At 42.6% G+C, this 12417-nt stretch overlaps 1 protein-coding gene across 6 annotated transcripts in view; it reads left to right on the top strand.

Annotated features, from left to right (window-relative positions):
* Positions 1-603: 603 nt before the first annotated feature.
* The window catches only part of rgs7bpa (regulator of G protein signaling 7 binding protein a), a 176578-nt gene continuing 164764 nt past the window's right edge, over positions 604-12417 (top strand). The window contains exons 1-2 of one of the 6 annotated variants that reach the window (XM_085971279.1): positions 604-2026; positions 2849-3015. In XM_085971279.1, the coding sequence (XP_085827405.1) occupies positions 1877-2026; positions 2849-3015 (317 nt within the window). In that variant the 5' untranslated portion in view covers positions 604-1876. Of the gene's footprint in view, positions 2027-2078; positions 2238-2260; positions 2528-2848; positions 3016-3054; positions 3143-12417 lie in introns of those variants that run through there. The other 5 variants (XM_085971270.1, XM_085971304.1, XM_085971288.1 and 2 more) reach the window with 5 other exon arrangements.

The raw sequence follows: 12417 nt of genomic DNA, 5'->3' as shown, positions 1-12417 counted from the left end.
TAGTTACAACCTGCCAACCAGAAAATGATCCGTTTATTTCTACTCCCTATTTTTGTCCGTTAACTAATCCTCTAGCCGGGCTAATACATTACCCCCAACCCTACCAGCCCTTATCTTGCGTAGCAACCTTTTATGTGGCACCTTATCGAATGTCTTTTGGAAATCAAGTGACTCCTAAAATACAAACACCCTTATCCTTTCCTCTTCCCCGTCCCCGCCGACACCAGCCCACCCCCTCCCCTTCCCTTCCCCACGTTGATCCAGTTATTCCCCTCTCCCAATCCTGCTTGAACTGAATACTGCACTGGGTCTCCACTCCCCCCGTGCAACACCACTGAAGATCGACTAGAACTATCAAAAATATTTGCCTTTCTGTGCGTAGAAATAAAAGAGCTATCTAAATTTGCCCTTCATTTGCTTTTCAATCACCATTTTCATTGTCTTACTTCAGTGTTCTTCTTGAGGTTGTGAAACTTTTTAGACCTCCCTCCAGGTCCAGCCTATCTTGAAGATCAAGTTTACTCATTCCCTGACAGCTTGCCATGCATTTTGTTATCTTTGTGGTTCCCACTGCAGAATGGAGTAATATTACAATGGCTGTCAACTGAAGCGGGATTTGCGAATTTTCTGCAGAGACCGAATGGTAGAAATGACTGTCCCTGCAGTTACTGTATAAATGCTTAACAGGTGCTTATCAAATTCCTAATAAATGGATGAACGCCTCCGAGAGAAATTTAAACTGAGTGTATTGAGCATATGTACCAACGGTATTTTCTATTACTGTTTCTGATGTCTAAAGACATTTACTGTTATTTATACTTAAGCCATTTCAGAAGTGAGAAATGTGGATTTTACGGTATGTTGTGTCTGACCGGGTTTCTGAACTTAACTCCAGCAGAACCGTGCTTCACAACATTTGCCCTACGGAGAACTGAGGTGAGATACCATTTTCATTTTCTTTTTGCAGTTTAATTTTTACGAAAAATGGCGAGATTTAGCACCTTCCTTTGCAAAGGCAGCTATTATACTACCGAACCGTCGCTTAGTGCGATCGAAATATGTTTTTAAGGTAAGGACAATGCTTGCTTTGTTGAAGTGACCTTGGTCAAACCTCACGTACGGCGATAAACACTCAGCATCAAGGAAATCGTTCTGGTTCATCGCTGTGTCACTTCTCTTTCTAACCCCAGAACATTTCAGTGTTAAGACGCCGTGTTGATACTGGCATTGCCGACACCGCTTCACATTTCCTTGGCGAAGTGTCTAAACAGCAAGATCCAGCTATTCGGGTTGCATTAGTATTCCTGTCCTATCAATGTGTTGTGTCGCTATCCACGTCAGCCTGCCAGATTCCTGCGCCTCGCATTTCCAGCAAGGTTAGAGCCGCAAAAAGGCCATTCGGAAGACTTAAGATTAGAGCAAACGACCACGGTCACTTCCTACCCACCGGGATCCTGTGTTTTTTTTATTCTTTGAGGTGAAAATAAAAGCTGCTGTGGGCTCCCCCACCCCGTGAGAATTAAAGGCGAGATCGTTCCGGTGTAGGATTTCTGGAGCCGTCAAATTCTTAATGGAAACCCCTATATCTTCGAGATGTGAATTTCTTCCCGATGAAATCACCGCCCTGAACAGCACGAAGCGTGCTAACATTGGGATATTTCAGCTGTTCTTAGATAGTGGTGACTTTGAAGCATGTTGAAAGACGAAAGCCAGCGCCCGCTTTGCAGGCTCAAGGTTATGTAGGGGAGGGGAGGGGAAAAAGAGAGAAAACATCTATTTTCTTGTATTTTGAGCTCGTATTTCATTCCTGGAGCACGCGATCCATCGCAACACGCCTCACCCGTAGCGAGGAGCAGCTCATATTGGATGTGTATGCATGAGTTCTGCACTGAATGGGCGCAAAACCCGCCGCAAGTCGCCTGGCTCCTTCCTGCACCTCGGCAAGGCGCAGTACAGAGAGGCGGAGCGGAGAGGCAGCTCGGAGAGCGCCGCCAAGCCCTTCCGGGCACTCGAGGAGTGTAAGATGGTAGGTGCAAACTACTAACAAAAAGAAACAAATTGATTTTTTTAATCCACCCTGGCACCCTCCACCCCTCCCCCCAAACTGCTTCCAATTCCGATCACGTGCAAATGCACAACCGTATTTGTTAATGTGGAGCATTGGCCTGAGCGATGACTGAATTTCAGTGTTATTCTGACGCGTCTATTTATGGCACGGCTTATCTATTCTGTTGCATGTGAGTTCGTTGCATATTGAAGTGCTTTATTGAATACTAAGTGGGTTCCCGTGTCAAGAGGACACAAGTCCCTTCACTCTGCGTAACTAGACTCAACCTCTGCGTTTTTATCAAGTATCCGTGTAAACAAAAGTGTTAGATCCGGGTAGAGGATAGCACACCAATTCTAGAAAGTACGAGCATGTTATCCTTTTTCAACACTGTGCCGATTTACTGATCTTACACCAGAATCTAGTGAGACTTATTTGCAGTGGTTGCATTGATTTGCGGCTCAGATGGAAGCTGGACAGGTACAACGAGTGGAGTTACATTTTAAAGCATTCTGCGCCGTGATTGAGAATGTTAATGGTGTACTGATAAAATCGCTATTTTTATGTTATATATTGCGAATATATATATATATATATAGTCTGTGTGTGTATTTATATCACAGTCGAGAAGTATGGCTGCCCCGCCATTGACCTTCAATTTTCTTTCCTCCTCTGCTTAAATGGCAGCAAGTGCTGTTCTTTTATTTCCCATCCCCCCCCCCCCCCAGCCCACCGCCCCTTTGGTTTTCTTTTAAACGACCGATAACTCTTCATGGTGACCACCAGAGTTTATTCTTTCAGCTGGTGCAAGACTTCAACACACAGGTGGCCCTTTATCGCGAACTGGTCATTTCCATTGGAGATGCCTCGGTGGACTGTCCCTCCCTGCGAGCTGAAATGCAGAAGACGCGGACCAAGGGTTGTGAGATGGCACAAAGCGCACATCAAAAACTCTCCGCAATCTCTGGGTGAGTGAGCTCTTCAAACTTCATTGATCGACACGGGCCTTTGAAATTGATTTAAACTTCCATTCGCATCATCCCAAACTCTGAACAAACTTGTCGATCAGGAGTAAGGGTATTTGAAAAAAGATGAGTACGTAATACTCCTTAATCCATGTGTGGATCGAGAGCTTGAGCTGTTTTTAATGTCTGTTTATTACAGAACGATATTTTACTATAATTTACCTAACAGTTTTTAAATATATATATATATATCAGGTTATTGCAGTTTAAGCCTGAAATTGTTCCGGTTAGTCGCCATTCTTTTAGTTAGAACAATGATTCCTGGTCAGTTTCTCCCTTCGTAAGTTTCTCCCTTGGAGGCGTTGACTCCTTCAAGGCTGATCACACGTCTGCGACATGCATAATAATAACTCTCAAAAGGCAATTCTGTATTCGGAGTTTCACGGAATGTAGAATTTACACGAGGTGCTTACTAGGTTAGGTGAGAAAATGAAATGGCGGCAAAGTCACATTTATTCTCTTCCGGTAGTTTCTTTTACCAATGTTGTGTTAGCATTCCAGAGCCAGCCTAACCCCAGGTTTATCAATATTACACTGCAATGCTGTTAATTTCTGTTTTTATTTTATAATTTTTATTTACAAAATCTTTTCCTTTTACAAAAAGCGAATTTATGACAGTGATTAATTGAGCCCTACAGCTAGAGGACTCGGTTCCATTCCCAGTCTGTGCTGCTCTCAGTCAAGTAGCAGTAGAGGTGCTGCAATTGATCTCAAAATCCGTGGGCTAGGGGGGGGGGGGGGGGGGACTGTCAGGGTTCCCACTCCTTATGGTTAGAGTGGCTGCTATTAAAAGGGCTCATGTATGGACATTGAGTTTGACTGGATCCAGCACAGCTATGGTGCCCCTTCTGTCCATCCAGCAGTCAAATATCCTGTCAATGTTCGCGATCTAGGCTCTCACGTGATAAATGGCCACTTGTAGGGCACATACCGGAGGGCATTTGGAGCCCCTGGAATGTATGTACCATTGCAAGGTGTTGATACCTTCAGGAGAAGAGGGGAGAAAATTAGCAGAATAAAAATGGAGGAGGAAAACAAAAGGCAAATTTAAAAAGTGGGTTGCTTACTCTTTTCTGAAAGTAATTTTAATATGTATACGAACCTGACCATTGCTATAGAGGCTTTATCATTAATGTCCAGTGGTGGTGGGGGGGGGGGATGATGATTGGTCTTTGTCAGTAATGTAGAATGGGCAATAATGAATCATCCGCCTGTTTTACAACCCGCCCAATGTTCTTTTCTGTTGACTTTCAGTGGAAGAGGAAATCGTGCAGTGTGTAAGATGGGCTGCCAATTTACTATTGCTCATTTGCACTACCGCCAAAGACCAATTTCACCCCAAATGTTTCTATCTTACAACTGATTTAAGTGGAACATTTCTACACCAAGAAATTACATTGTCAGAAAATACAAATATCTAAATTGCCTTTCAATCTCTTAGCATAGTATTGTATAATTAGAATCATCAGCTTGTCTTACTTCAAGCATAATGCAATAATCTCAGACATACTCTCCAGCATGATCAAAGAGTTAGCATTCGAAAGTAGGGAGAAACATAGCTAGGCACAGGAGGTTTAGGAGAGAATTTTTTTTTTAATTCATTGATGGGATGTGGGCGTCGCTGGCTGGCTAGGCCTGCATTTAGTGCCCATCCCTAATTGCCCTTGAGAAGATGGCGGTGAGCCCCCTTCTTGAACCGCTGCAGTCCATATGGTGTAGGTACACCCACAATGCTGTTAGGAAGGGAGTTCCAGGATTTTGGCCCAGCGACAGTGAAGGAACGGCGACACAGGTCCAAGTCAGGATGGTGTGTGGCTTGGAGGGGAACTTGTAGGTGGTGATGTTCCCATGCGTCTGCTGCCCTTGTCCTTCTAAGTGGTAGAGGTCGCGGGTTTGGAAGGTGCTGTTGAAGGAGCTTTGGCGAGTTGCTGCAGTGGAGGGCTGTAAAGGCTGTAGGTTGTGGCAACAAAGGCAAAGCCTAGGAAGGGGGGTGTACAGTGGCCAAAATGAGAAGAACAGAAGGTCTAAGCTTGAATCTGGGCAAGAACAGGTTGAGATGAGGCCAAAGAGGGATATGCAATCTGTAATGAGGATCTTGAAATCAAGGATTGGGGTGATAGGTGAGTTCACATATAATAGCTCTTGGTTATCTAATTAAAAATTAGACAATGAACTTCTGTCATCTGAAAACTCTAATTTTCCTAGAGTACATTTTGGAAGAGAATACGCCCCAGTTATACTACATGTTCGGCATTGGTGTGGCACAGACTTTGGCCCTGCACCAGCGTTAATCAGCAGTTTAGGATTCATAGCATAGTTACCCAGAAGAATGGAGTGACCTTGCATCATCAGGGTTGCTCAGCAGCTGAAATGTAATTTCAGTCATTGGAGAATAGATTTTTTTTTTAAAGTTAAAACAACAACTACTTACATTTATATTACATCATTCATATAACAAAATGGTTTGAATTAGCTGATCTTAGCTGGGCAACAGTAACAATATAGGTACGTAGATATCGGAGGAGAAGATAATCAGGCTACTGTGTGATTTCCCTTCCCTCCCCCCATTGAATAGTCAACCAACACTCACTGTCTAAGAAAGCAGAAAGAGTAATAATTAGGCATAGTAGAAGATTGCCAGTTAGGGAGCCTTCAGATGAAATGTTAAACCAAGGTTCCATTTGCCTGTTCCAATGGTTCAGATGGACACTAAAAATCCCATGCCACTTTTTGAAGAACAAGCAGTTCTCCCAGTTTCTCAGCCAACATTCTTGCCTCAATCACTACCACCAAAAAATAGACTGTTATTCATCTAACGGTGTTTGTGGATTGTTACTGGTGCGGAATGACTGTTGCATTTGTCTGTATAACAACTTTGGAAAATAATTCACTGTGTAAACCACCTAGAGACATTACAATGGTATAGGTGCTTTATAAATGATCAGGCTTATTTTAACCATACCCTTGCATGCATTTACACCTCTAGATGAGGAAAGAAGAACAAGGTAGAAAATAGGAAAAATGAAAGAAATTCACTAGCAGTTGGAGGCTGGTTACCAGCACTCCATGCATGCATTTAAGTATGGATGTTTGACGCCAATGTTCCCTGTAATTTTTCTTTCTTGTGTGGTACCTTTAACGGGCTGCGCGGCCCATTCAACTTTCCGTGCATGCACAGTTTCTTGCATTAAAAAGCTGGTGAGCGGCCTGCGCGGGATCGCCAGACTACCGCACGGTAGCGGGAATGTTGTTTGACGTTCTGCTTTTTCCAATTCAATGGTGGTGTGAGTGGGTAACATAGCTATAACATGCACCTCTCAGAAACACTTCAAATATTGCATTACTTGGGTGCAGTATAGTAGAGGCATAAAATTGGTACAAAAAAGTGATCAAAACATTTCACAAAAGGTCACCATTTTTTATGTTTTAACAGAAACAGAGTACAGGCCAGTTTCAAAACTATATTATTGTATTTGAAAATATAAAATATTTTCTTCTCTCAGTTTATACTTAAAATTGATGACATTCAGCCATGCATTTTTAACACATAACATATTGTCAGTGTCAACATGGAATTAATTATCCTGATGTGCCAGATGTGTTTCTTTCACATTAGTGCTTCTATAGTAAAAGAAAGACGTTGTAGTATTTCTTATCAAAACTCCAAGCAAGGTATAACATTATTAAACAACATATATGCTAGAAGCAGAAGTTATAGTCTAACAATTGTTAAATGATCTTCTTTATTCAAAAGCCATAACATCAAGTATGATGTGAACATACTAATTTTTGGCTGCTTTTTTGGTATAAAGAAATTTAATTTTCAGTAGTGTGTAACTCACAGACCTATATATAGATGGAATAAAATGCGCATGATGGTGCAGTTTACTTTTTTTAAACTAGATTTTGCAGCAAGTGGTCTGATTTCTTTCTTCACAGTATACAAATTCAAATACACAAGAAGTTTCAGGACCAAGTAGTCTTCAACATTTAAGGAAACAAAAATGGAATAAATAGAAGTTAGAATATAAACAACTGTATCAATTCCTTCAGAGTTATACATTTTTGTATATTTTTGTACATTTTTGTATATTTTGTACATTTTAGCTTATGTTTTGGTGCAGTGAAGGTAATTTTTAGGGATCATATATTTAAATTATTTTGTCCATTCTGATTTTTTACAACATTCAAAATCATGAATTGAAGTTACTTTAGCCACAACCACGAGAATGTTAACACATTTATATAGTTTGCAACATATGTATGTTCAGGTTTGAAGAAAAAGCAGTGGTAATGTATAGTTTCATAATTATTAATAAGCCTACTTAAATGTTATGATAGCATGCAACTTCTACTAGCTGCAGATTAAAATTCTAATTTTCCACTTGCAAAAGTGAGAGAGCACAATATACAGGAATTGAACATTTTCAACTATCTGTACCCATTGTTAGCATCAAACACACAAAGGTCAGGCATTGCAAGAGGAAGCTGCAGGTAAAAGCTCCATCTTCACTACCTCAACAATGTGCCTTAACCCCACTTCAGAGGAATACCTGCTACTGTACCAGTGTGAATTTCTCATTCCTGCATTAAGTATCCTGTGGCTTCTTTGAATGAAAAGCAGTTTGTGGTGAATTGTTGGAAGTTTTATGCTGTGAGCCTGCACACATTAGGAACTCATTTCTTACAGCCAGCAAAGAGTGGAGACATTCAAGTCAGCTGGTCTGAATTTATGCTTAGGTCCCAGAACTGAAAGGAAGTATGCTTAACAGTAGTGTGTTTAACCCACTGTGCAAGTTAGTCCCATGTATGGACTAATTTTGGTTTCTAGAGATTTGTCTTTAAAGGCTGGAATAGTTCTGAAAAAATCATAACTGCTTTCATTAATATTTTTGGAAAATGTTACCAATTTTTATCCCCTTCACATAGGAAATGAAGAAATTAATATTCTCTAAATTATAGATTAACAGAGATAAAACAGGTGTTTTAATTGAGCGTTACAACATTCAGGAGATAGTTCAGAGCAACATTAATATATTACAACTACTTATAGTTAAGTCTGCAGTGGCAAAATAGTTTTATTTATCATAGGTTCGTCTTATCAAGATTTGGGCAATTTGTTTATCTGGCTCAGCTATGATGCACGGCAGCCAACCCATTTCCACAGTTAAATAGCCTGTTGATATTATCTCGGCTTATACATGAAGAATGACCATTTGGGCAAAGTAACAAAAATTTGGGCTGAATTTTTACTTTGAAGAGTGTGCGGGTTTGCGAGCGGGTAAGCAGTTAAAAGCGCTGAAATTGACAGCGCATCAGCAAGCCATTTTTAATCCGCCAGCTCCTGCCTTTAACTTGGGTGCATTAGTCAACGCACCAGAGACCCACTTGGGTGAGGCGGGTGATCTAATTAAAGCAGTTTAGGGATAGTCAAGAGGCTATTAACAGCCTTTTTTACCTGATGTTGCAGCTTTTACTGGCTGTCCACGGGATTCCCGGGCTTGCTGAACCTCGCCAGTGAAAGCAAGGCGAGAGCAGAGCGGCAATTATGGGAGTTGAACAAATGACAGGTAAAAAAAATCACATAAATACACACAGCTCACACCTGCTTCCTTGTCCAAGGGAAAGGCTCTTGCTGACACCATTTGTGCAGAGAGTTTGCTTTCAGGAATTTGCAGGTGATTTCTACAACTTTAGAATCATTCTCATTACATTGCAAGTCACTCTCACTACATTGTAGGATTGTGCCTCAGATCTCCACTTTACCTGGCACATATCAGATCAGCATGGGTGCCGCTAATGCTGTTTCACCTTGGATCTCAGATTCGGATCAAGATGATCCCCAGCAGCAACAACACCAGCAACACCAGCAGGAGCAAGAGCAGCAGCAGAAACATCACCAGCAGCCTTCTCCTCACTGACCTGCCTCTCCACAGGAGAGAGGGGATGAGCACAGGGGTGCACTTCGCAGGAGGCAATACCCCCAACACAGGATATATAGGCAGATGACCAGCTTCCTGGATATGACTGAACACCAGTGCTTCAGGAGGCTCAGGCTATCACATCAAGTTGTAGCAGACATTTGTGGCCTGCTGGAAGAAAACCTGCTGCAAAGTGGACCTGGTGGACACGTGTTACCAGTGGCTGTCAAAGTCACCACCGCCCTCAACTTCTTCACCTCTGGTTCCTTCCAGGGATCTGCAGCAGACATTTGCAGGATCTCGCAGTCGGCCGCCCACAAATGCATCACCCAGATGACCGATGCCACGTTTCACAAGTCAGCCACTTATGTAGTCTTTGCCACTGATGAAGCCAGTGTGACTGAGCGGGTGCTCGGCTTTGCGGCTCTGGCTGGCTTCTCACAGGTGCAGGGCGTCATCAACTGCACACACGTGCCCATCAAGGTAACCCCAGATCACCCAGGAGTGTTCGTGAACCAGAAGGGCTTCCATTCCATCAATGTGCAGCTCATTTGCAACCGCAAAAAGATCAGCATGCATGTGTGTGCCAGATTCCCAAGGAGCTGTCATGATTCATTCATCTAGTACCAGTCCACTCTCCCCCAGCTCTTCACAGCTCTGACCAGACTTACCAGCTGGCTGCTTGGAGACAAGGGCTGTCCACTGAAGGTGTGGCTGATGACACCTTTGAGGAGGCCAAGCAAGGAGGCCAAAGAGCGCTACAATCAAAGCCAGATGACGACGAGATGCGTAATAGAGCAAGTAATCGGGATGCAGAAGATGCACTTCAGATGCCTGGACAGATCTGGAGGAGCCCTTCAGTACATACTAGCGAGGGTCACCAGAATGATCGTCGTATGCTGCACTCTGCAAAACAAAGCGCAGCAGCGAGGATTGGAGCTGCAGAAGGAGCAAGGTGCAGAGCTTCTTCAGAGGAGGAGGAGCAGCAGGAGGAACATGAGGAGGAAGAACCTGAAGTTGACATGGCACCAGCAGTGGCGCACATTGCTGCCCGGGAGGCCCAGGATGGCCTCATAATGGCACGATTTAGTTAGGTTGCACCAGTGCCCTCATATGGCACCCAGATTCTGAACCAACTCCCTCCCCCCCTCCCCACCACCACCACAAAGCAATCCTAAAATGACAAAACCATTCCTGTCACACACGCCCATTGCTCGAGATTAAGTAATGTCTTACCATTCACTACAACTGACCAGGCCACTTGCCAGGCAGCAGGCAAAAATGGACAAGACGGGAAAGTGGTGCAAATAAATATTTTTATGTGGCCCAAAAATTCAACAGAAACTTAATCACCTAACATTTTATAACATACCCATGTGCATATCCTTGTGCATCTACAATTGTGTCATCTTTCTCTTTCTACAACTCCTACAGCAGAGGTAGCGGCAGGCTGCTCACTTCCCTGCTCTGACTGTTTAGACACTTTTGGCGGACGTTCTCTGGATTTTGGAGCCTGTGAAGGCCCAGCCAAAGACTGCTCCTCCTGCACTTGTGCAGGGACAGACTCAGCCATCAGGATACAAGGCAGCATGTGGGGCTCTGACTGAGGTGGGGGCAATGCGGGAGAAGTGGGAGCGCTTTGAGCAGAGTCCCCACTTCCATGTCCCCTCTCACCATCATCACTCTCATGGCCCACCCACACTTCCCTGCTAGCAAGGAGCTGGAGAGCACTTTGCTGCACATCAGTGGGGCGATGAATGGCCAAGTCTAGGTTTCTATCCATCCTAGATATGGCTACAATCAGAGTCCGCAAGCTGGTGGCCAGAGCAAACATGCACTCTTTTGAATGCTGCATTTGATGCTCCATGCAGGTGGCCACCCTTTCCACGGACGAGCATGGCCTGCGACATCATGCCAATCATGCTGGAGATGGACTCCTCCATTCTCCCTGCAAGCGTGCACATCGTGGCTGGAAATCCTGCCAGATTCTCATGCATTTTCTGTTGCTCCTCCAGAATCATCCGCTTTCTCAATGGGCCCCAAGGTTCAGTATCTTCATCCAGCTGAGCACTACTTGGAGCGTCCTGCGCCCTCCAACATGAACTCTCCACTGCTGTCCCTGTCTCCACCACTTACATGGAATTCTAAGATTTTTTACTCATGTTCTTGGGATCAAATTCTGCAGTTCCATCTATTTTTCCATAAGACCTGTAAATCAGTGGACTTAAATATAATTTTATTTCCACAGGTGGTATTCTATTTTTATAAATAGAGGATGCATAATCTGGAGGTTATGTATATTGATGTACAACATTTATTCGTTAGTCAGGATGACCTGATGATTATAAAGGTTTTCCTTATATATCATAGTAACACTGTAATGTTTTGCACAGGAAAAGACCACTGATCCATCTACTGTGATTCTGGAACTAATAGTCCTGTGTCCCCTTTCCTGACAGGAATTCATTGAGTTCTTTTTAAAATCCTGGCATCACTCCTGCTGGTAATCTGTTCCACAATTATATCACCCTCTTACTACAAAGGAGTTGTTTAAATTTCCTAAACCTTTCCCTTGTGATACTAAGGATATTCAGTCTTCTCTCGCCCTCCTTGATCAACCCAGGCATCTCTTCCCCTTTTCAAATGATCTGTGCCCTTCTCTTGCTGATAGATTTAAAAGAACTTTATTATTGCCCTTTTATGGTTCCACCTATTTTCCACTCAGGTTCTCTTTTCATGTCTCTAAGCAATTTCTTGACATTCAGCTGTGCTTGATGCTGTAGGTCTCCCTACGCGTTCATCTCTACCTGTCAGATTTTTTTAATGCTCTTTCTTTTTCCCTGATTCCTTCCATGACTTCCCTTTTCATCCACATATGTTTTACTCTCCTGTTTGGGCTTCAACTTGTTTCTGTGATGACCCATATGTTAATACAATCTTGAGAAAGAATCCTGTATTCTTTGAGTATTGTGCATTTCAATGTTGTATATAATGAGACATTTTAATAAGTATGTTGAAAAAAATTACATAAATGATAGAATGTGTGAAAATATTTTTGTCGGTCGTCCACAAATGTAGAAATATCACACCATTTCTAATCTACACATATAACTGAGAGATTATTTTTCAGAATAATGTTGCTATCCTATGTCAAAGGATGTATTAAGGATAAGATGTTACAAAACACTACGATAAGCCTTTCTCCATGTTGCTGTATCCAAGGTGTTATTACTAGTGTAAGAGCTCCATCTATAGGGAGCATCTCAGCTTTCACAAATGAAAATCATGCTGCTGAAATTTCTAAAGCAACAACAAACTAGTCTTCATAACAATCTGAACACATGCAAGCTCCATTTAAGAGCAAGTTTATTTGATATACAAGTACATTTGTTTCATGTTGCAAAGTTTCCATACAATTTTTTTT

This window comes from Somniosus microcephalus, chromosome 2 (genome assembly GCF_052327205.1).
Source record: "Somniosus microcephalus isolate GS21.2 chromosome 2, FLI_Smic_1.0, whole genome shotgun sequence".
Taxonomy (NCBI): domain Eukaryota; kingdom Metazoa; phylum Chordata; class Chondrichthyes; order Squaliformes; family Somniosidae; genus Somniosus; species Somniosus microcephalus.
The sequence above is the reverse complement of the archived record's forward strand: the minus strand, read 5'-3'. Positions and strand labels throughout refer to the sequence as shown.